General features: G+C 37.3%; 1 protein-coding gene across 2 annotated transcripts in view; it reads left to right on the forward strand.

Annotated features, from left to right (window-relative positions):
* MMS22L (MMS22 like, DNA repair protein) overlaps window positions 1-23,336 on the forward strand; it is a 90,426-nt gene extending 67,090 nt beyond the window's left edge. For both annotated transcript variants that reach the window (XM_085056297.1, XM_085056298.1), the window contains 10 exons: window positions 846-996; window positions 3,717-3,859; window positions 4,642-4,784; window positions 4,944-5,103; window positions 8,149-8,318; window positions 15,019-15,230; window positions 17,334-17,500; window positions 18,919-19,015; window positions 20,154-20,321; window positions 22,641-23,336. In XM_085056297.1, coding sequence (XP_084912423.1) covers window positions 846-996; window positions 3,717-3,859; window positions 4,642-4,784; window positions 4,944-5,103; window positions 8,149-8,318; window positions 15,019-15,230; window positions 17,334-17,500; window positions 18,919-19,015; window positions 20,154-20,321; window positions 22,641-22,740 — 1,511 coding nt within the window. In that variant the 3' untranslated portion in view covers window positions 22,741-23,336. The remainder of the gene's footprint in view (window positions 1-845; window positions 997-3,716; window positions 3,860-4,641; window positions 4,785-4,943; window positions 5,104-8,148; window positions 8,319-15,018; window positions 15,231-17,333; window positions 17,501-18,918; window positions 19,016-20,153; window positions 20,322-22,640) is intronic.
* Window positions 23,337-23,727: the final 391 nt, after the last annotated feature.

Consider the following 23,727-nt stretch of genomic DNA (forward strand, 5'->3'; position numbering starts at 1 on the left):
ATGCCTCTCATTTCCTATAATCTAATAACTGCTCAGCATTTAAGATTACATTTAATTTCTGACTTTTAATGCACTTGTCATTTGCAATATTAATAATGTGCTGTATTTTTCATTCTGGTAGTGTTGGATACAAATTCTACCATAGACCTAACAGAAACAGCAAAAGGTTATGCTTCATTAACAAAATTCTGCACAAAGTAATGCCCCAGTTTCTAGATATGCAATTGTTATATGGAGATCCTTTTCAAGAGTAAATTTTTGTGTAGTGCTTCATTTATATGGTAACTTTTGATACATTAAAGTCTATTCTTAAAAAAGAAAGGTACCAGCTTTTACTGAGTGAATTCTTTCCAGATACAGTTTTTCACTGTGAGAAGTGTGTAAAACCAGCAAAACAAATAAATAAAACTCAACCCTGTAAAGCACAGTAATACTTATGTGTACAGGGCAGGATGTAGTGGATGGAGGTAAGAAAAGGAAGTCAGGAAGACAAAAAAGCGAGTTTCAAGATGTTTTTTATTGCAGAGGTGGTAAAACTGTGCCTTCAGGATTTATAAACTGTGGTTTTGTGAATCTATTTAAAATTGCATATGTTTGGATCCATTTTTTCTCCTTTGCAGCCAGTGTATCTTGATGACTTACAAACTGCTTGGGATAAAGACTACATTTTTAATGTGGGTACAAACACTCTCTGTTAGAACAGTTGCCCACTTCTAATTGAGATTTCTGGTACTTCCAGACTGCACATTATTAACTGTAATTAATATTCAGTACTTTTTAGTGGAATGAGGATTATACTGAGAAATTATTAACATGGTGCCTTGTTTTTCTCTTTTTAAAAACAGGTTTTACTCTCTTAGCTTTGGATATACCCAGCAAAGCCCTGTCAGATCTCCAGCCACAGCCTGTTCTGTCGATGATGCGGCTGTTTGGATGGGATGACATGGTGTGGCCTCAGCTGGTGTCAAGATATCTAAGTCATCTAATTCAAAATAGGTGAAAAATTGCAACTACCTGTTCTTCCAGTACCTTTTCATGCTTCATCAGACTTGTGGAAAATCTTGCTTCAGACTGTAATGTTTCATTAAAATGGTCCAGATTTTTTACATCTTCTCAAAGAAGGTCAGCTAGTGCAGATTACCCAGGCCAATCCAGTCCAATTCTTATATACTTGAGAAATTTTATTTTCACTAAGTAAGCCTCTGTGAACCTAAGATGGATGGGTGGTGGTTGTTTTTGTGGTGTGCTTTTTTTTGCCCGCCTTGCCTGCTTCTGAATCAGGTTTTGGAAGCAGGGGAGGTGAGAAATGAGAGAGAAAGAGGGAATATTTCTGTTTCGGACTGTATTTGAAAGTGAAAAATGCACATTTTTAAGGTACATAGTGTACTAAGGACAGTAACTGTAAATCAGGATATGGTAAAGATTATTTAAGTGTGATTGACACAGATGAGGCTATGGCCTTCTTGCAGGGAGGTGTTAGAAGAGGTTGAATTTAGTTCCTTGTGTGTCAGTTTAGAACTTGGGAAAGGAGTGTTCAGTCCTCTGCTATATTTCTCTTCTATGATTTTTACAGGGTGAGTTTCATTCAAGGTTGCAGATAACTACTATGTGCTGAATGAAATAAGAGTTAGGCACATAAATTCCTTTTATAATTTGAATTTTATAATTTTGAATTTCATTGCTCTTTGGGTGAAATCAAGAAAAACATTTTGATTCCTAAACTTGAGTTTTGGTATTATTTAGGTGCTTAAGGTTAATTACTAATTCCCCCAGTAAATACTGAAGTGAGTGATAGAAAGCAGTTATGTAAGTATTTGTTAGCAATATTCATTAAGCATCTGACATATTGTTAAAAATGTATACAAAGATACATTGTTATCCTGGCTCAGATTCATTAAGTCAGACATTCTTGGTAGAATATAGAGATATAATACTTGAAACACTTTTTTTGTCTTGAAAGCACTTTTTTTGTAGCATGATTCATGTACTTATTTACCTTGGGCAGCTGTAGAGCAAAAGTTATCAAAGTATCTGAGTGCTGGGATCTTAAGACTTCATGGTTACTGTGCTCTGATAATTTTTACATCACACATTCTCAGTTAAAAAGGAAAAAAGATTCTTTTGTTTGCAATACTGTTATACCCTGAACGCTCTGGCAACATATGCATGAGCTTTGGAATTTCTTCTCCAGCAGAGGCTAAAATTTCCTCTCCAGAAGCATGTTGTGTAGTGTATGATAGAATTATAACCTGTCTAAACTAACTCTGAGCATATGAATAAGCTCAGTGTTCTGAAAGGACCACTTGGCCGTGCTTCTAGTAGGTAGTTATTGTTCTTTCCTTTCTAAGGCTTAAGAGCATATTCCTCTCAGTTCTAGGAAGATGCCTAAGTCCCCCACCTACCAGCAAGCAAGAGAAACAGGAGGGAGACTACAACAGAAAGGGGTTTAGTGAGCCTTTGGGACCACGTAGACTAGCTGTGTACATCAAGATTACTTGAGACTGAACTTGTTTATGCATTACTGCAAGGAGCATGAAGTCCATGGGCATCCTATTTTTTTCTCTTTTGGACCTGGAATTCATGCTATTTTTTTTTTTTTTTTGCTTTCCTTTAGTCTCCTTACTTTTTTTGTGAGATGTACTTCAGCAGGGATGTTCAGACAAAATATACAGTTGTCACTGGTTTTAAATAAGTGAAGCAGAAAAAAACCCCAACTTTATTATTGTTGTTTAGTGAGAAGCAGAATCCATTTCGGTTTCTATTTGGACCTGTGTTGACATTCTATTGCAAGATGAGTGAAAATCAGTAGAAAATAAGTAGATTTACCTGTACATATATCAAGAAAGAATACTAGCATTTTTTGTTAAAGTTGAAGCATCTAGGACTGACCAGGGAGGAAGTCTCTCAAACAAAAGTTGTAACTATTTTCAAGAAATTTCACTGATGTGAAGCACACATGCAGCTCATTTGATAGTAATTGGGAACAGAGTGCAGAACACACCTGCTGTCTTTTAGCAAGGAGTTTCTGCAGAATTAATGATGTGAGGCTGATATGCTTGGGAAAAATGACTGCAGTAGCTCTTCATGATAGTGAGGCATGTAAAACGTTGGGAATAGAGAAGAGCAGAGTACAGGGATTGTGCATCGAGTGACTCTGCTCTGACACCTGACTGGGAGGATGGTAGCAAGTGTTTGAAAGTATATATGGCAAGTTTGTGTGGGAATGTATATACTTGTGTGTGTATACATACCTAAGTGAATATGTCTGTAAGTGTACTGCCAAGTAGGGCAGTATCCTTTCTCATCTCCAAGATGCCCTTTTTATGTTTCCCTTTTTGATCTGTTTTGAACATGGCATACCTTTATTTGCTAAAGCAGACCTTCTCTTCTCCATCTTTAATGTAGTTAGAACTAAGCAGACTTCAGAGTAGTGTGGGGCACCTGGACTGGCTTTATATAAAAGGCTGGAGCAGCTTAAGCAGTGTCAGATAAAATATTTCCAGCATTGTACATTGTCAGTGTAGATAATACAGTGAAATAATCCGTTGTTAGAACAAGGCATTTCTCACTGTGGGAATTTTCCTCCGTTTTCTGTAGCCAAAACATATGTACATGTGTATAAATGTGCATCTACAGCCAAATGAGACACTCTGTCACCTTTCTGCCTACTTTCATTAGATCTCCTTACCTTTTTTCTTCCTCTTCTACCTACGCAGTTCACTGTGTGAAGCTTTTTCTAGCATGGGCTATACATCCTACGAAGCTCTGACAGTACGTTCGTGGTTTCGCTGCGTTTTGCAAATGTTCCTCGATCAACCAAGTGGCGCCTTGGCCAAGACAGATGCTGAGAGAACAGTTGGTAAGTGCTCACATTTCCCTCATGTTTGCAGTAACAGGGCTATATTGCAAAGCTGGCAAACATTTTCAGCTAATTACAAAATGTATTTTTGTTTGTATTCCTTTACTTTTACCTAATTACAAAATGTGTTTCTTTACACTGCTTGTGCTATTTATTGATAGTTTGCCTGCTCTGCATATGACAAATTTATCACAAACAAAGATAAAAGAGCTTGTTTCCTTGGAAGCAAAGAATAAAAACTTGCTCCCAAGGAGACAAGTTATTTTTCCCCCATGGAGAAACTGCTCTAAAAAAAGTGAAAATCTGAAGTAAATAGTCAGAAATCATGCTGTGAATGGCCTAAAAGAAAAAAATGGGGGGGGGGGGGGGTGGAATCTAGCTGCAATTAATTCTCCCTGGTTTTTATACTGGATGTTTTGCTTTCTTAGAGCTATACTTCATCACTTCTTCTAAAACCATTGCAGTTCTAATTATCTGTAGAACACATCTTCTAGTCACTATTTTTCATCCACATTTTGCAGATTTTGAAAAAAAACAAACCCATCAGCACAATGAAGTACTTGGTTATCCATACTTAATACTCTTCATTCTCTTACAACTTATGTCAGAAAAATTACTGGTTTGGACTTAGGTTCTTTGTCTGGAGAGATGCAATTGGTTACTGGATACTTGTGGTTTAGGCATTTTAAAATAATGTTTCACTTTATCATTTTGGGACTAAATTAAATCTAAAAGCATAACTGTATACTGTATTTACTGATATGCTCTCTTGTAATAATCAGGAAAAGCCTACATGGAGCAGCTGACTGAAATGACAAGACTGATTTTTAAACTCTCAGAAGTAGAAAACATTCTTTTAAAGGCAAATGTTGGAGAGTTGGTTTTCAAGCAAGACCCAAAAAATGCTCTTGTCCAGTTCATTAAGGTACTGTACATCTATCCCTGTGTTAGTTTCATAGGACAGTTTTGGTGAAAAGAGACTATGTATCAAGTTTAGAGTGCTGAAAAACAAATTACTCACAAAAATCTCATGAGAGACTTAGTAAGTTGATTTATATTTATTTGAATGTTTTTGTTTTCTTAGGCTCTTGGTAAAACTTACAGTGGTCTTCACACACTCCCTGAGAAATCTGCCATGGTTGCAAAGACTCTGGAGTATTTAGGTGATGTATTAAAGTATGTAAAACCTTATCTGAAGGCAAAAGGACCTCCAGAAGGCCTGCAGCTTACATACTGGATCATAGGTAATTATTTTACAACCTCTTTTCTTTTAGGAAATAGTTTCAAGGAATTAGTAAAACAAACTTTTAATACTATTTTTTCCCCTCTGTACTATCCACATATATATTTCCTCTATACTATTTAATATTTTAAAAAAGAAAGCACCAAGATGCTGCAGTTAGATCTTTTTTTCCAGATTTTCTCTAGATCCTGATGTCTAACCTCCTTGTGGCTTTTGTTTGTGGGGTTTTTTTATTACTCCTGCAAATCAGTATTTTCAAAAGTAAGATGTTTTCATGTCTTTCATTACTGAAAACCAACTGTTTTACCTAAACAAGCCCAAGAACTGTGACAAGAGTTGGTTTCTGGCTATTTAGCTGTAGTGAGGATGGTTGTATGTCATAGAAGTTCCTGAAGTTACAGCAATTTATGCCCACAGTGGATCTGCTCTTCCCATAGAGGGTCATGAGATCTTTTTGTATGAGGTCTTTTGTTGTTTCCTTCCTCTGCACACTGATATTTCAAACAGAAATGATGAGCTCTGAGTTTTTCCTATAGAACAGAAAAGTGTACACCCTTCTTATTGGGTATACTATTCTTGAAAGATGCTAAGTTTTGAATCACATGGATTGAGATAACATGCAGCTTTAATGTTAGGTATCCAAGTTATGGGGAATAGCCTAGCTCACCAGAGAAAACACTGGAGTAATCACTTATTTAAATTATTTTTTTCAATCATTGTATAGTTAAAGTAGAAATGGAAATGTAGCCAAGGAGTCATAGAATTCAGCAAACTGTAGGCAGATTTTGTAAGGGCCAATGTGGAGGGGTAGGGTAGAATTTAAAATCATGTTTAGGAAAAGGTGTTTCCCCCAGTGGGTGGTTGGGCACTGAACAGCCTCCCCAGGGAAATGGTCACAGCACCAAGCCTGACAGAAGCATGTGGAAGCCTGACAGGAGCAATGCTCTCAGGTATGTGGTGTGACTCTTGGGGGTGTCCTGTGCAGGGCTGGAAGTTGGACTTGGTGATCCCTGTGGGTCCCTTCCAGCTCAGGATATTCTGTGATAAGCAGAATTATGACTACATGGCACATAGTGGAGTTATGTTAGGCCAAGTTGGCTTAGGTATGTACTTTGCTTCTTTTTGGAACTGTTTCTCTGACATACACTCTGTACTTTACTAAAATGCAATTCTAGCATTTTTTCATTAAGTGTGGAACCACTGATAGGATGAAAAGAGTGCTTTAATTATCAATGAATATGCTAGTCTGACCCACTTACCTTTTAAAAATAGAGTAAACTTTATGTATCTTAAAACAGAGGTATGCACACACAGTTTACATGATGATTATAAGGAGCACAGAGAAAGCATGACCGAGATGCAGAAGGTGCATCAAATGTTCTGGAATTAGAGTTTTGTAAAATACTTTGCTTTTCTATGGTGAGATCAGCATACTTTGATACACAAAATGTATATCAAATTAAATGTTTTTAGGTATCCAGATGTGGGTTGGAGCCTTGGACAGTAATTTTAGATTGGTATTTTCCTTTTTAGATTGGTATTGTCCTTTTTGTTCTTTGCAGTAGGAAACAATTAATCTTCAGTCATACTGTTGTGTGCAAAAAATTGTCCTTTCTTTTTATTTAAGGAAACATAAAGAAGGTTTAAAAGAAAATATTCAAGGGTATTTCGATCACTGCTTCACATTCTGTGGGATTGTTAAATTATAAGGACAAAGCCCGAAATTTAACAAATCTAAACACCTCCTGTCTGTAGTCAGATTGTGTCTTGTTCTGTCCCATACATCACTGCAGTGATAATAGAAGAAGTACTTTTAACTGGAATGACCATGTTTCTTTTAAAGCAGGAATCTTAGACAACATTATTAGAAGTATTGTTAGGTGATCTTTCTCTTTCTCTATGATTGATCAGTATGTTTTCTTTCACTCCACAAGATTAATGTTGTTTTACATTGTTTTTAGAGATGATAATGAATGACTTTTATAGATTAATAATATCTTGTAACAGCCTACTTTTGATTTTCCATTATTTTCAAAGTCTGAAACATGTTTCCTTGGGTTATTCCTGTATTTTTAACCCAGCAGACCTTTTATTGCCTCTAATTAAATGTAAAGGTGAAAATGTCAAATGTCTGTGGAAACTACTACCTAAGAATCTTGTTTTATTTAATGTGTATTTTGAGTATTAACACTTCTGAATAGAGTTATTTTTTCAAGAAAAATTACACCTCGCCTGCAATAAAGATGTTTCTCCAAACACCTTTTTGCTCTTTTTTTTTTTTTTTTTTTTTTGCAAATCAAAAGAACAATCTTAAAACTGGCTCAAAGCTGAGCAAGTGATATGTTATCCTGCTGAAAACAAGAAAGATGTTCTCTGAGGCTCTCAGTTTGTGAGCTGATAGCCCACAAAGACCTGGGAAGACCATGCTGGTTTAATGGAGTTGGCTGCCCCACATTCTTCCTAATCTGCTGAAATTAAATGCAATTTGAAGGATATTTAATGTTTTGCTAACACTGAATTGCTGTGTGAGTAGTTGCTGATGTGGTGTTGCCACAGTGGTGTTAGACAAATGTGATGGGGAGGCAAAGGCAGCATTTCTCTGTAAAAGGGATGAATGCACACAGCAAGGTAAATGTTTAAGTGCATGTGTGCTGCTTGCAATAGGGTTATGGATCAAGTTTAGTTGTGTTTTCTGCAGGAGACTAAGAGACTCTGCAAGAGTCTAAGAGACTCGTCCTTTCTTTAGCATTGCTGTACTTTTCCTAAAGCAGCTTCACTTGCCAAAAATCTCCTAATTGTAATGTGTAGAATCAATTTAGTATTTTATTTTGATGAACTGTAAATGGACTTATGGGTTGTTTTGACTGGGATTTTTTAAAGGGATACCGTGGAATGAGTACATGGGAGTGAGACAATTCAGTTGCTCTTGCTACTCTCAGATTATCTAATTTAACATAATTGCCTCTTTAGGCTTTCTTAATTTTTTTCCTAACTGTAAATTGCTTTGGGATTTTTTGATTTTTTTTTTTTTAATTTTTTTCCACAGGATGTCTGGTAAAGTTCTGTGCACCGATACTGGCTACTTCCAAGGCACAGCAACTCTTGTTTCGCATTGTGGATTGCTTACTGCTGCCACATTCTGTGCTCCAGCAGGACAAGGAGCTGCCTGTGGCTTTGCTGTCTGCCATTCAGGAAAGCCTGCATCTTTATCTCCAGGTAAATACCTCAACTCTATTATCAGCACACAAATGTATCTTCAGAAAAAGATTCATATTGCAGAGGAAGTTTTCTTTTCCCCTAGTCGGAACAAGCACTGACTGAATTTACAGAAGCAGTAAGAGTTTTTTCTTATAAAACTGGAATAAAAATTGCCACCCCTTTGGCTTTCCTCATTGCAGGTAGCTATGCTGTGGTACGCTCCACAGATGAGCTTCTGGCCTCATTGCTGTGTATTGAAAACTTTTAGCCAACCTGCCAGTTATACTGGTCTGTGACGTGAGAGATTTCTCAAACAGTGCACCAAGTAATCATAATATGTAGTGAGGCAATTGTTTAGATGACAGACCAAAAGAATATTTTAAATCATTGTTGACTTGGCCAGCTGTAGATAGTTGTAGATGAGATACCCTTTCTTCATTGCTCTTACAAACAAAAGAAAATCCATTGTGTATTATGCTACTGGTTTATCCTAATGCTTTGAGAATGTTTTACTAAGTGCCTGCTGCTTATGATTACATGACTAAAGCCTTCTTACCTATTATGCCTCCTACTCTTCCCTCAGTTTCCCTATCACTCTTGAAACTCTGTAAGGCTTGTTGATGCTGTAGAAAGAAACTAATTTCTGTTGGTGAGAAAGAGAAAAGACTGTATTTTGAAAATAAATAAGTTGACACATTTTCCTTGTAAATTCTTTGGGTTGTTTTGCTTATCATTGTCCCTTCTCTCCTAGTCCTAATTTTGATTGCATTCTTAACTCACTACTTTGCAGGATTGTATTGTGAAACAATGCAGTGGTGACACTGTAAACATCCCTTGGATTTATTCCTTTCAAAAGTAGTTCCCTTAGATTGAAGGCATGTCATATGGAAGTGAATGTGGTTATATAATGCTGTGCAGAGTATGAGTTGCTTTGCTGTTCTGTAGGTATTTTCAGAAGCTGTGTACATGTAGGACCATCTGGACAATGGTATTAGCATGGAACATGAGTGTTTGCTAATTTGGCATTTTAGTTGTGGAGCCAGTTTCTCTGGAGTGTACACAGACGGATGTAGTTTTCGGATGAAACCACTTGAGCTGATTTTGAAGACCAAGTGTTGTGTACCATTGTTTCCTGCTCTGTTTGCCAGATTCTGACTTCCTGACCCCACTTTTGTACTCTTCATCAGTCTGCTGCATTGTCCATGTGCCTTCCAGCTATGCTAGATGATCTTGTTTGACCAAATATTATTTTAGACAAACACTGCTTCTAGAAAACAAGTAATTCTTTAATTTGATAAATGGTATTGGGGAGAAAAGAGAAGAACTCATTCGTTATTTTTCCTGTTTCAATATGGAACTTTTGCATTTTATTAATATTTTGTAATCAAAGATTCTGAAACTTTCAAGTGCTTCAAAATGCTTCATTCATGTAAAAATACTTCCTTTTATGTGGAAAAGTAGAAAAATTCTGATGTAGAATCCACTCAAAGATATTTCAAGATGAGTGTAAAAACAAAAAAAATCTCTTCTGACATCCTTTGAGATTGAATGGATTCTAGGCACTCTCTGGCATCTCAGTTTATTGTTTCACAGTTGGCTTAAGGCTAAATTCATTCCCTCCCACCACAATATGCATTCCTATTTAATTTGCTTTAATGCGTCTGTGAATAGCAATTTGTGACCTGAATCAAATAGTAACTAGCCTCACAAAACAAACAAAAAACAAAAACTCAAATGGGCATATCAGAAAAGTGATAAAACAGGATATGTGGGAGGGAAAGCATGTAAATGTGGTGGGAGGAAAGATGGAGAAACAGAATTCTTTGGGAATAACCTCAACTTGACTAACTTAAACTACAGATGAAATATGTGATGAGACCCTCCTTGGGTGGCTGCCCTGTGCCTGGTGCTCATTTGTGGAGGTAGAGCACAGGTATTTTAGTGCAGGAGCCTTAGTTCACCCTAATGTTAGACAAATATTGTTCTGTAGATATGTCCCTATTAATACTCCAGCTTACAACTTAGTCCCTTGGCAGTTACTTGAAAATAAAGAAACAGGAATTTGGAGACCATGCAAAATATCTTCTTATACTTTTTATTCATAGTGAAAGTATGAGAGCCCTTGAATGGAATTTCTACTCAGCAGTCTGTTTGGTTTTTTTTTTTAATTTTTTTCTTCTTTAGTCTTCTGAATAGTTCCTGGCTCCATCTTTTTTTCTTCTCCTTTCATTCCTTTGGGGTTGGCTGCTTCTGTTTTGTTCAAAAAAACTTCGTCAGATCTCAGAAAACATTTTAGTTTTACTAGCAATGATTTGAAGAAACTTCCCTCTTTCCAGAGTTTTGGACAACTATTCTTAATGTGGTTTAATTGATCCTTTTTGTGGGTTTTAAAGGGCTTTGAAATCAGTACTAGAAGCAGTTAATTTCACATATTCACTGATGTAGCAATTTTATTAAAACCTATAGAATTCATTATTTTTTTCATCTTTTAGGACAACATACAAAACTCTTCCTCTCCACACAGTGTAGTTTATTACTAACTTCACAATTCATCAGAAGCAGTGACTGTATCTCACCATCCCTCACCACCGAAACCTACAGGTTTATTTTTAACAGATCAAAATTAGAGGCTTTGTTTAATTTTACACAAGGACACAAAATTGTCAAATGTGCTAATTAAGACTGGATGTTGCATTTCTCTCTCCTCAGTTCAGACAGACTGGGTTTACTTGTTATGTTTGTGTTTAACTAGAACTTTGGGTTATACAGCTCTGCCTTTTGACCGGTTTTGGGCAGCTGGTCTGGTCTCAACTGTGGAAGTTTTTCAAACTCAGTCACTGATGCTGCCTTGTCAAAGTAGCTTAGCTCTAGCAACTTTTAAACTAGTTGTTTTTTGAGGTTTTTTTATCTTGCCTAAAGGGTTACTGTCTGGATACTATTTTGTCACTGTGCAGCATCTGTTTTGATAATAGTTGATGACCTAAGAAAGATTTTATTGAGATATAATATAAAAATTGCCCTCAGAGTTGTTTGAATGACTGACTTTGGAAAGTAAAGCATGAAGAACATGAATTTTACAATTTTATGGGACTGTTCTTAATTATGAGATAGTGAGGCATGTAAAATTTAACTTTAGGTATTTCAGTACTGCAAAAAATTGAGTTGATTTGTGTGGTAGTGGATTGCTAAAATCTACCACAGGAAATTTCAGACCAAGATTGCTCTTGATGGATTTCTTGGGGAATGTTTTGGAGGAATTTTAGTACACATTTACCAGTAATTTGGGAAAGAACTGAAGCAGTGCAAGAAACTTGTTTTGGAGAAGAAATATTAGTTTAAATATGTCTTGCAGAACACAGTGTGAGTGCATGGAATGAGCATTGTATACATAACAATAGGGAAGGTAAGATACCTTGCTTGATTTATTTAATCCTGTCCAAATACAGAATATTTGTTGATTTCTATCTAAATATGGAGAATGGCAAAAAAGCTTCCTTCTGAGTAGTGTGCTTGGCACATACACTTTCCAATGATTTTAATGGGTCTGTGCAGGCTAAGCATTTGTTAGAGATCAGACCTTAAAAGCCCTCCCATGAGCCACATCTGTGGTCTGATATTTGAGCAAGCTTATTAATACATTTTGTGAATTATATGTATTTAATAGGAATTGTACAACATTAATTGGTGAACAGCAGATTTATTCCAACAGCAGGACTTACAGTATAAGTCATCATTAGGTAGCTTGGCATTTCTGCAGTGAATAGTTCCAGTAATCCATACTAATCGGTTCTTTGCTCTCCACAGGTGATTTACAGATATAAGGATAAATCAGAAGAGGCAGCTCTGGCCACAAAAGGTTCCTGCAGTGAACACACACAGGAATCAGTTGTCTTTCTGCTAAAATGAGGAGCAGATGATGTCATGCTTTTCTGCTCCCCTTAAAATGTCCTTTTTTTTTTTTTTTTTTTTTTTTTTTAATCTTAACCTCAGAAGATGGCTCAAGAACGTAGTTCAGGAAAAGAAAGCAACTCTATCAACCCTTTAAAATCCATCTGCTTTGTAGGGATTGTCCTGGGGGTCTGATGTGATTGATTGCAAATCTCTAGTCCAGACCTGCAGCCCAGTAGCACATGTATTTCTTTTTTCTCCTATTTGAATGGTAGCTCCCTTCATCTCTTTTAATTACTGGTGAGATTAGAAATGAGAAATTTCTGTGTGATTACCTTGTAATCACATCCTTGGCCAGCACTGCCTAGGACGTTTTGCCATTGTACCCAGAGATTTGCAACTACTGTGCAGTGTTGGCAATTTATGCCTTGTGCCACTTGGAATATTGTGTTGTCAGACTGTGTGGAGTTCTGTTGCTCTCTGCACTTTGTAAGGAAAAGGAGTCCAAAATAAAGAACACAGTTTTGAGCTGAAGTCAGTAGACCTTTTTGTCCAAGAGAGAAACCCAATTCTTCTCTAATTTTTTGGGATGCAGTTTCCAAATCAATTCATTTCAACCAAAAAAACCTGAAAACACTTTTATGAAAGATCAGGCTAGGTTTTTTGTTCACTTTCAAATGAAATTATTAAACCTACAGAAATTAGTCAGCCTTCCTTCAGATATCTAAAATATAATATTCTTTTCTTTTCCTTGCAATTATTAAATAACTCTAGGATCATTCTTAGAAAACAGTAACTCTTACTTCTTAATAACTGATGTCTTCTGGTTTTGATACTGTGTATCATTTGTTCATCCTCAGTTTGAAGAACTGTCTCATTTTAGCAACTGTCATTGTTAGTTCTTCAGAGGTGCTGTGTTCTTCATGTATTCCTGCAGGTATCCTCTGTAAGGTTGTGATGTTGTGTCCCTTTTATCAGATAAATTAATATACTTTGTCATAGATATTTGGGTTCTTTTAGTGCTAAAACTGTCTAGAGTCTTAAGAATGCCAGTTCTGATATTTGGATTATGGAATACATTCTGTCTTTCTGTATGAACTTCACTACAGAAAGCACAGGCAACTCTTCTTTATGCCTGCTGCAATATCTTACTGAAAACATCAAACACTGAAGTTTACACACTAAATAGTCTGTCATCTCTAACAGTCTCTCTGAGTCTGCTACTTGCCAAGAAGTAGCAGACTTCTTGTTTTTAAGAATTCTGATATAGCAGCAGCTGTTTTTCTCCTACAAAAATTTGCTCTATGTACACAAAAGGAGGAGAAAATATGAAGTTTTAATCAAAGCCTCAGTTCAGAAAGTGTGTTTTTTATCATTGAGACTTGCCAAAATTATCAAGGAGGCCTAGAAGTATGTGAAGTGAAACCCTTAACCCAAATCTGCGTTCAAGACAGCCACCTACAGCAATTCTTCAGGTGCCTCATTTCTTGAAATTTCATGTTTCCTGTATTTGTTTACTGCGGAACCAGAAGTGGGAAAGTCCCCATTTTAAGACCCTTAGCTATGCCTCAGCCTGCTTTTTTTCTCCTGAATGTTCTGCCACGTTCACACAGACAGGTATAGATAAAAATGTTTTTGGGGAAGGACTTCTATATAAAAAGCAACAGAAATATGTTTTGTCCATAGCTGGGGAACAAAAGCAGCTTGACTTGATTGTTGATTCCTATATTAGGGGCATTAGTTTACCTCAGCAATCATAAATATTCAGACAGGTACTCCTCCTACCCAAACTGGAGACTGGATTGCAATGCTAATGTAAGCTTCAAGTACTGTTGAAATTGCTGTCTAGGGAGCTCCATGCTTGACCTTGTTTTACACCATTATTCTTGTCGGACAAAACTATTGTGAAAACTGAGTTCTCAAGAGGCTTCTGTTTGTGCTGCTGACTGTGACCCTTGAGATAGGAGATCACAGGATCTTTTTATTTTTTTCTTAGTGAGTTTTTTCTTCTTCCTCTCAGTAATAAAAGGAGGGAGAAGGAAACAAGATCCTAACTTCCTCTTATGGCAACCCATTCCAGTAAGAATACTACTCTTTTTTTTTCAGGGATGGGCTATATATATGTTCTATGACTACAGGTAGTGTTCAGATAAGCACTTTCTGGGCAAGTACTTTCATTATAGATTTTTCTCTGGATCAATATAGCTTATATTGAATAAATCACAGCGGTTTTAGTCTTATCTTAAACAGAGTTTAAAACCTCCTCTAAATCCCTTATAAATGGTGCCTAATTTACCCTAGTTTGTTCATACTATGAGCAAATCTTTTCTTGTTGGAGCTCAGTTCTAAGTGCTCATTTTTTTGCTATATCATTTATACAGAAATTTCACATGGTCCTTTACAAGCAGATGAGGTATTTATTCTTTCTATCCCTTCTTAAATCTTACCTGGCTAACATACTTTGTTAGAACATGTACAGGATTGAAAACAGAAATGAGAAGCTTTTGGTCACAGAAACTTTCACAGGTCTGAAATGACAGGGTTTTATTTTGACTTTTAAGGGGAGCTTGCATGTCCCAAAGTTTATCTTCCAATATATTAGCCTAGTGAAAGATTTTTCCGTCCTTTGCAAGCCTTGCCTGACTGTCTTCATTTGCAGACCATCATATCTGCAGCAAATTACCGGTGCTCATTTGTCAGGCAGTAGTTACTCTGTATGCAGCAGTTTACACAGCATGTAGTTAGTGTTTAGCCTACAGTTGTTAAAGATTTATTCAACCCTATTGTTAAAAATTTACTCAATTTGTCATTCTAAAATTTTCTTCTACAGGGCCTGTCCTTCATATGTTGTCAGTCTCAAACACAGGGTGCCTATTTAAATCAGCTCCTTGGGAACATTATTCGACACTACTTTGGACGATTTCTCCCTTCCTCCCCAACTGTGCCTGGTGCTGGACAGCATCCTCTGCTCACTGCTTTGGGCAGCTCCATCACAGCCCCCCAGCTGCTCCGGCTCCGCAAGACCACTCTGCACGTCATAAGGTCAGGACCAGTGAAATATAAAACATCACTTACTAAGGTTTCAGATTTCAAAAATAGCTCATGCCTCTGTTTTCTGCTCAGTTAGCTGATGGTGTGGCTCTTGGAACAGCCTGTGAGTTGCTGGGCAGGGAGCAAAGGAAGGACAGTGTTTGTACATCAGGAGAGCAAAATTGGAAAGATTTGTGCATGGGGGTCTTGTTGCTCTGTAAGTGTCAGGGCATACACAGGTGTGCCAGCTGCCCAGGGGACATGGAAAACTGCAGGTGTGGGAAGAGGGAGACAGGGAGACAATACTTGTTCATTGCACTGTCACCGTTCACATGATGTCAACAGTAGCTACAAATCTGTGTTCCTGCTGCTGAGAGGCTGATGCTTGGTTTTATGTACTGCAGAATAGTGAACAATCTGTATGTTTTGTCCATGCTGGGAAAGGATTTAAACCCCCTCAAATACAGGCTTATATCCAAGGTAATTGGATCGATCTTTGTTAAAGAGTGGGTATACATGTTGATCAGAAAAAGGATGTGAGTGTTGATTTTGGGTAAATATAATAGGCAATCCTGTAAGTAATGCCTGTATTATCACATATTAAGGGAGTGAATTAAGACTTCACAATCTGATATGTTTTTAACTTCGTCATCTTAATGAAGTTATTTTTGAATGTGTGAATGCATGTGTGAACATGGGGATTGAGAGTGGAAAGTTCTGAAGGTGTAATGGCACTTGGTGATTTTGAAGATGTGAAACATTCCTTAGTGATCTGGGAAGAATGTGTTAGAACTGAGCAGCACTCTGCTTTGCAAACTGCTGGGTGGTCATGAGGCAATCACGGGGTCTGTACCCAAATAGGTATACTTTGCTATCCCATTTGCCATGTGAAAGCTGGTGAATGTATTGCTGCTGCACAGAGGAAAGGGAACCACACCGTCTATCCATGCCAGAGAGCTACTTTAGTGGAAGAACACCCAAAAAAAATTTGTGGGAAATCTTCAGAATAATTAATGGAATAAGAAGGTTTCAGAATTGCTAATATTAAAGTAAGACATTACATGATACACGAACTGTGGGTGTTACAGTTTTCATTTGCCTAGTTGCAGTAGTGCTCTGAGGCAGTGCATTGAGTACCCAGAGCTCTGAAAATCAGGTCTCATTTGAAAGTTGCAGAAGCATCCATTACTGAGTTTTTAATAAGGATGCTGTTTTTCAGTTGATGCACTGCTCAGTCAACATATGTGCTTTGTTTCAGTAGGTAACAGTACCTAACATTAAATCTCTTAAAAGGTTTTTTTAAAGGTTCTGGGAGTGCTCATGCTGACTGATGAATAAACGCTATGTTCTTTTTCACCTGCGCTCCTCTGCCCTGAATGCTTCAATTCAAACTTACTGTCTTCAGATTTCGTTAATTTGTGGTGCCAAACCAACAGTACTTCATATTCTTGTATTCTTTTGTGGAAAATTAACAAATCAAGATGTTAAAATTGGAACATTCCATGATGTCAAAATTTGCTTCTATTGCAGACTGACATGTTACCTTTTATTTTTGTATCAGATTTTATATTGGAGATGTTTATGTTAATTCTTACAGAGCAAAAGCAGTCGTTGGCTGTCCTGTTACAACATACTGTTGACAAAAATAAAATAATAATACCAGTGTAACAGCAGAGCTATTACCACAAGTTGGATTGTGAGTTTGCAAAACCACATAAAGCTAAATAATGTAACTGAATAACAGCTGTATTATGGATGTTGGTTTAGGATCTTAGAATCTCGATTCCTTCATCTATTCAATTATATTATGAAGCTACATTTGTGTTTAGCTTTTATAGTCACACATGGGTTTTTAACCGTAATTATGGTAGCTCTTATTTCTCACTCCCCTTTCAACAGAAGAGTCAGAAGGTATCACTGTCCTCTGACAAATTGGGAGCCATAGCTAAGACTATGACAAATAGAAGCCATTACTTGAGCCTAGATAAAGATAGAAATCTATGTAATAGGCCTCCTGCTGAAATATCACAGTTATTTTAAAATATATGGTGCTTGCATTGCATGGAGAAAACCCCCAAATCATAGACTTTGTTCTGGCTTGCTTTGTCTTCCCAGTGAAAACTACCTGCAGTTCAAAGGGAATGCTCCACCGCCTCGCTTGGCCTCCGTTCTTGCTTTCATTCTTGAAGTCCTTCAGAGAACCCAGAGCACTGAACTGTGTGACATTGACTTGGTTCTCCCAACTGTGTTGAAATGCTTGGTACTGGTTAATGAGCTGCAAGGTGAGCTGTTTGTTTGCTTTAAGTACATCTCCCCACACCTGCAAGATTGTTGGGATCTTTCATCCCATTATTTAAGACTCTCAGATGAGGTGAATAAGGTAATCTGGTCAGCTAAACTGGATGAAGCTTTTTTTTCCATTAACTGGTCTGAGACTTCTGTCTCTTAGGCAAAGAAGTCCTGCCTCATTTAACTCTCTAATGAACTAATCAGCTTCTCAGGAATATGAAGGCATTTCCCTTTTCCCCATCCTTCCCATCTAATCTCCTCTGGACTTACCAATTGTGGAAGTTTTCTTCCACCTAAACTTTTGAGACCAAATAAGACTGCGTATGTTCTCTCCATAGAGGCATTATATATGGATTAAAAGCAGCATGTTGCTCTCTGGAGGCATCTCTGAGTCCTCTTTCTTCTTTTAGCATGCTTTGTTTCGTAGCAAGAACATCTTTATTTTTAGCTACTTAAAGAACAAAGCACTCCTTTCACCCCACCATTGTATAACAAATGTACATCAGCTCAAAATTTCCATTTCTTGCTGCTAGAGAGGCATTAAGCAAAATTTGGATTCACCTCTGACTTCTCCTGGGAATTTTCTCTAATAAAGTACTTTTTGATTCTGGTCTATAATAGTTTCAAGGACAAGATGTGCTTAGGAAATTAGCTCAATCATCACACAACTTTCTTCCCCCTTTTGCCATCACAGCCATATCTGCTGGAAGCTGAGTACCTTGTAATGTGCTGGGGAATGAGCTGGAAGTCCTGTGGTACTGTAGCCACCAGCTCCCTGCCTGCCTGGACAGGGCTCTGGCACACCCTTCTAGGAAAGTCCTTGCAGCCCAGTTCCACCTTGATAAAGGAAGGGCTGTATCTCGCAACTTGAGTATTTATTTGGGAACAATTATTGAGAAAATAGTGGGGGGTTTTGGTGGGCTTTTTGGGGTTTTGGGATTTTTTTTAGTGGTTTTTTCCCTTAAAAAAAAGAGGGTGCATTTCAAAACCATCTCTACCATTGAAAGCACAGAGTAGATCCACATAGCTTTGAGCAGGATATAGTGCTGTGACTACCTTTCTTTTGAATCAAATAGGAATGATTAAAGAATATAAACAGAACTCACATTTAAATGAAACTTCTATTTCCTCTAAATGTATATCTCTTGGCTTTGACTTAAAAAGACCATAGTGTATTTAAAAATCTGTTTAAAGGATAATGGTGGTGAAAAGAAGACTTTTGCATAAATTTGTGACTTACTCTGTTCTTTATAGCTAATCTAACTAAGTGCTCTCACAGTCATTTCACTTGTATCAAAGAACAACAAAACCTTTTTTTTTCCCCATTTAAAAATTTTAGTCTTCATGAAAGACATTCTCCAGATGGTCAATTCAAGAGCTCTGTGTGAATCTCGTGGTTTTTCTTTTGCAGTTAAAAAAATATCTACAGACATTGTACAGTACATGGTAGAAGGCTGCCAAGCAGGGTCAGGAGGAGAACATGCCACCCAGCTGACTTCTGTATTTAGGTAACCAGAAAATATGCCAACTGGCAGCAAAGCTGCTGCAAGCCAATTGACAGCAAACATGTTTTTTTTAAATAACTAATTATCCTAACATGCTGCATTGTTGCTTGTTTATGGTATTTAAGTAACGGTGCTTTTGGCACTGGGTTTGAACATACCTTTGCCAAAAAGCCAGAGCAGAAAAACAGTAGAGAGAGAGACATACCTGCTTCCTCATGGATGAGGTACTGTTTTGAGGCATACAGTAGGGAGGTGTGTTGCACCTGCAATGGGAAAATCTCCTCAGGAATGCTGATGGTGCTGTGAAATATGTGTGTGCCTAATTTGAAGTGCAGGTAATCTTCATATAACAAGCTTAGCTTTTTTATTTTATTTTGTGACAATAATAGATTATTATAATGTAAATTATGCTTATTCCATAGCTTTGCAAAATGGCTACTGTATCTCACATGGATACAGTAGAAGAGCTGCATGACCTGGTACTCAAAGACATTCTGCAACCCTTAAGCACTGCTGCTGTATTGGGTCAGGTCTAGGTGAAAACTCCAGACTGACCAAAATAAGAGTGGGTGGTTTTGGGAATGCCAGTCTGTATGTGATACATCACTTTCATGGGATATCATCCCTAGGGTGTTAATTTTGATTTGACTGTAATCTGTGATCTTTAAAGACTTCAAATCCTCAGGAAGGCCAAAGGATGTGCTCCCATCCAGTGGTCTGCCCTGCTTAAGATCCAGCGAGGATTTATAAGAAATGCCAATGTTGTTTCTGCAAATTTGATTCTAAAACTCTTTTGTTAGTCTTTTTATTACAACTATTATTTATTAAATAAGAAGTATATGGTTTAGTTTTGCAGTCACACACATTACAAAGCAAAGTGCTCTAGAAGAAGGCAGTTCTGGTGAAACAGCAGCGGAATCTGCCAAATTGCTTGAAAATAAATGTATGGAATTCTTAGCATTAGGCTTTAAAAGCATGGCTTTGTTTAGAGAAAGTATTCCAGGTAGAGTATCCAGTGTAACAATAGGAAAATTGCTATGCAGCCTGATTGCTTGTTCTGATTAGACTCTTCAGTTGTTCTTGGCATGTTCTCTGCATCTAGTTTTGACCCAGCATTAAAATGCCTCTGTATCCCCCTCAGGCAGTTTATCCAGGACTACACTGCTGTCTATGATCAGCGGGTTTTCAGCATACTGCAAACAGTGGCAGTCTTGGATCAGACGTTCGTTACCAGCCTGATTCCCACAATCACGCAGTCTCTGAAGGATTCCGAGCACAAACAAGGTCTTGGAAGGAATGCTGCCCAGAGGTTTGATTTTTATTTAGTATTATTTTTGTCAATGAATAGTAGAGGTTTATTGTCTTGAACGAAAGCAGTGTTTAGACAGTAGCAGAGACACTTCAAAAATGAGTGATTTTTAAGTGTGTTCAGGCAGACATCTCCCTTAACTCAAGCCTTTCATGGTTTTAAGCCATCTATATTTGCTAAATATTTTCAGAGATACTTTGACAGTAGGGTCCAGAGACCACAGTAGAATTTAGGTGAAGCCAGGTTGCCTCTACATTGTATGCTGCAAAACAGAATAAAGAATTCCTTACCCAAAGAATTTTCCTGTTAGTCCCTGTTTTAGAGGACTTTATGGGTCACATATGAAACCACGATATAATCAGGTCTGATCTGACTGGAAAAGAAATACCCCCAACTTAATTTCAAGAGCTGTCTCATAATCTAAACATAGAAGAGTTGTGGGTGTCCAGGAAAGACTGGCTCTGATAGGCACAGCAGGCTCACACTTCCTCCATTTGCCCCCCAAGAACTTAAGTCAGAAATACTTGACATGTGAATCCATCTGGCATTGGGAGGAAATGGCACATGAGGGGAGCAGCTCTGCAGGGATGGATGGTGGTGTCTCCGGGTGCAGATGCAGCACTGACCTCTCAGCATCTATACCAGTACTGTTCCAAAACTCCAGCAAGCTCTGCGTCATGTGGCAGCCGAGCAAAAAGGGCTCCTCCTGCTAGTGCTGCTCACTGTAAGGCTGCCTGTGACTCTCCTATGGTCTGGGCAAGGAACTGGCCCAGGGTTTGCTTTACTACACGTCCTGGGACTACTCAAAGGGTAGGATCCATTCATGCCCTATGCTGGGGAAGTTCTGAGGTGTGTGTCGGCAGGGCCTGGGCTATAAAAAGTCCAAAAGACAGAGTTATGCAAGAATAACTCGTGAGCCTCTAAGGGATAGTCACAGGGTGTTAATGTTCCATTTAATTAAAAATATATTTAACTCATTTGTAATTATATTAGTCACTTTTTATTATCCACTACCAACAACTGCATGTTTTTAAGAGAATTTTCCCAGGGTGAGTCTGATATACCACTATATGCAGGATTTCCACACTACCTTCTTTTTTTGCTTTGACAATGTATTTCATAGCTAAAATTTCTGGTTTTCTTTTGTTAAATACTGTTAATATGGTAACATTCATCCCATTATCTACAAAATACTGAAAGCAAGGTTGTTTGAGCTTCCTGAAATACATGCTTGGATATTACCTGAAGAGCTACATTTCCTTTAGCCTCATCACTTAAAACATATATTATCTAATCTGTTGCCAATGTTTTCTATTAGTAATTTTTATTTAGAATGTGCTCCATTACCCAGCAGCCTGAGTGATCCATGAGCATTTTGTTGTAAGAACACTAATTTTCTCTCTTCAAGAACACTTGATTTTCTCTCTTTAGTCCCAGCCCCTAAATAAAATTATATTATGTTCAGTTATTGTAGACAATTATTGTAGACAGTTATTGTAGACAATTATTGTAGACATTAAAGTGCAAACCCATATCTATAAAAGAAGTAAGGTTCAGAAGTTGCATTAAATGCTTATTGTGGTGATGTCCAGTGTTGTTATTGCAAGGATCTAGTATGAAAACTGCAGTTTTGTTTGTTCAAATTAATATTTCATGACAAAAATAGGTAATTAGAAAAGACTTAAATGTCATAGGCAGTACTTTAACAATAATTACACTGTCTAGGTTGGAGAGTATTAGAATGAACTTAAAGGTGAAAAAGTCTCATCAACACATATATACTCTTCTGGAAAATCCACTTGAATGACAGTTCCCTTCTGAATTCCAGGTTTATTTTAAAACAGTCATTGTCCTTGGTTGAGGATGGTGGTCTAAATCTGGGTCAGTGCTGGGCTGCACCCAAGTGCCAGGGGCTCACATCACTGTGCTGTGGTGAGAGTCACAGGAATTGCTTATGCAGAAATGAGAGAACAAACATCAAGTCGGAATGCTAATCTCATCTAGGTCTTGAAAACTCTACCTTTTAAAATTAAGAACTTCTGTTTCGCAACAGTTTACTAAACAAGTAGGTTTCTAAGCATCTCCACCACATTTCTAGCCACAAACAGTGCAATCCTTATTCTTCCTCTGACCTGGCCATGCAAAGATTCACAGCAAACAAAGCAATTGAATAGGTGGGGAGAAGTTGCCATATTTTAATATCCCAATATCTCAACAATGTGTTTACAGAGTTTTACTCCTAGGATGTGTGAGATCATTCAAGTAGCATGTTACATGTTTTGATTTTTTTTTCTCTTTTTTTTTTCTTTTTTCCAACAGAGAAGCCTATAAAAGACTCTTATCTTACCTCGCAGAGGCTGGACAAAATGAGATACAAAAACTGGAAAATGAGACAGATCAGCAGTATACTGGTGATTAATCCTTTCCTCTTGGACGCTGTGACATTGTTGGTACTTAAAACTATAGACTACAACACACTAGACAAGTTCTTTATCTTTACAATGGAAATACATTTATCAATTTTTGTGCTTGTTTTTTTTCCACCAATTTATGTATTAATTTAAAAAAATCGGTGGTATTTTGTCATGCATTTGAAGATTAACTCAATATACTCTTGAATAGCAATAGAAAGAATGAAAGCTAATTTATTACATATACAAATGTCTATATTTGAGCCTGTATTGCAACATACAAGACAGGATTTCAAAGAATTTCACAGCTTAGTTCACATTGAATGAGACCTGTCCCTTTTAATAGTGTATTTTTGAAAATCTTATTCAGTCTGTTCTTAAGAAAATCATAACTTTGTAATTTCTAACTTATTCTTTTAGTAGATTGAGAAAAATGTGTGCTCTTCAGTACTCAACTTTTTGAATGCAGTGCATTCACCAGGAGTTGTGCCAATGGGATAAAGCTTGTGTTAAGAGAGCTGCTTTTTTTTTATGTTTATGTTGCACAGAATGTATATAGCTGTCTTAACCTTCCACCTGTATTAAAACATTCCAGTATTTCATATTTCGTTGTAAAACCTGTTTTCTTTGTGGGTAATACAAGAAAAGGCAGATTCAGTTTTCCTGTTCCCTTCATTTTCAATGCTACGTTCTTAAAATCAACTCATAATTTCCAGGGGTCCCATGATCTGCTAATTAGTCATGACACTATTAGTAATCCACTTAGACTAGGTGTGAAAGGTGTGAGGGAACAAGAAGAGAGGACACACCTCTAATGAAAATACTCATAATTTGATGATAGACTAGTAATTAGTCCTGTTTGCCTGGATAGTTGGATCTTTCAATTATTTTGCTGTGCTATGGGTCCTTCCAGGGTGGATCTATCTCTGTAACTTTTTCTACTTTTTTTTTTTTTTCTCTAAAGTTCTCAGGAAACTTTCATTAATGGCTGTGGT

This window comes from Lichenostomus cassidix, chromosome 3 (genome assembly GCF_008360975.1).
Source record: "Lichenostomus cassidix isolate B80296 chromosome 3, HeHo_3.0, whole genome shotgun sequence".
Lineage (NCBI taxonomy): Eukaryota > Metazoa > Chordata > Aves > Passeriformes > Meliphagidae > Lichenostomus > Lichenostomus cassidix.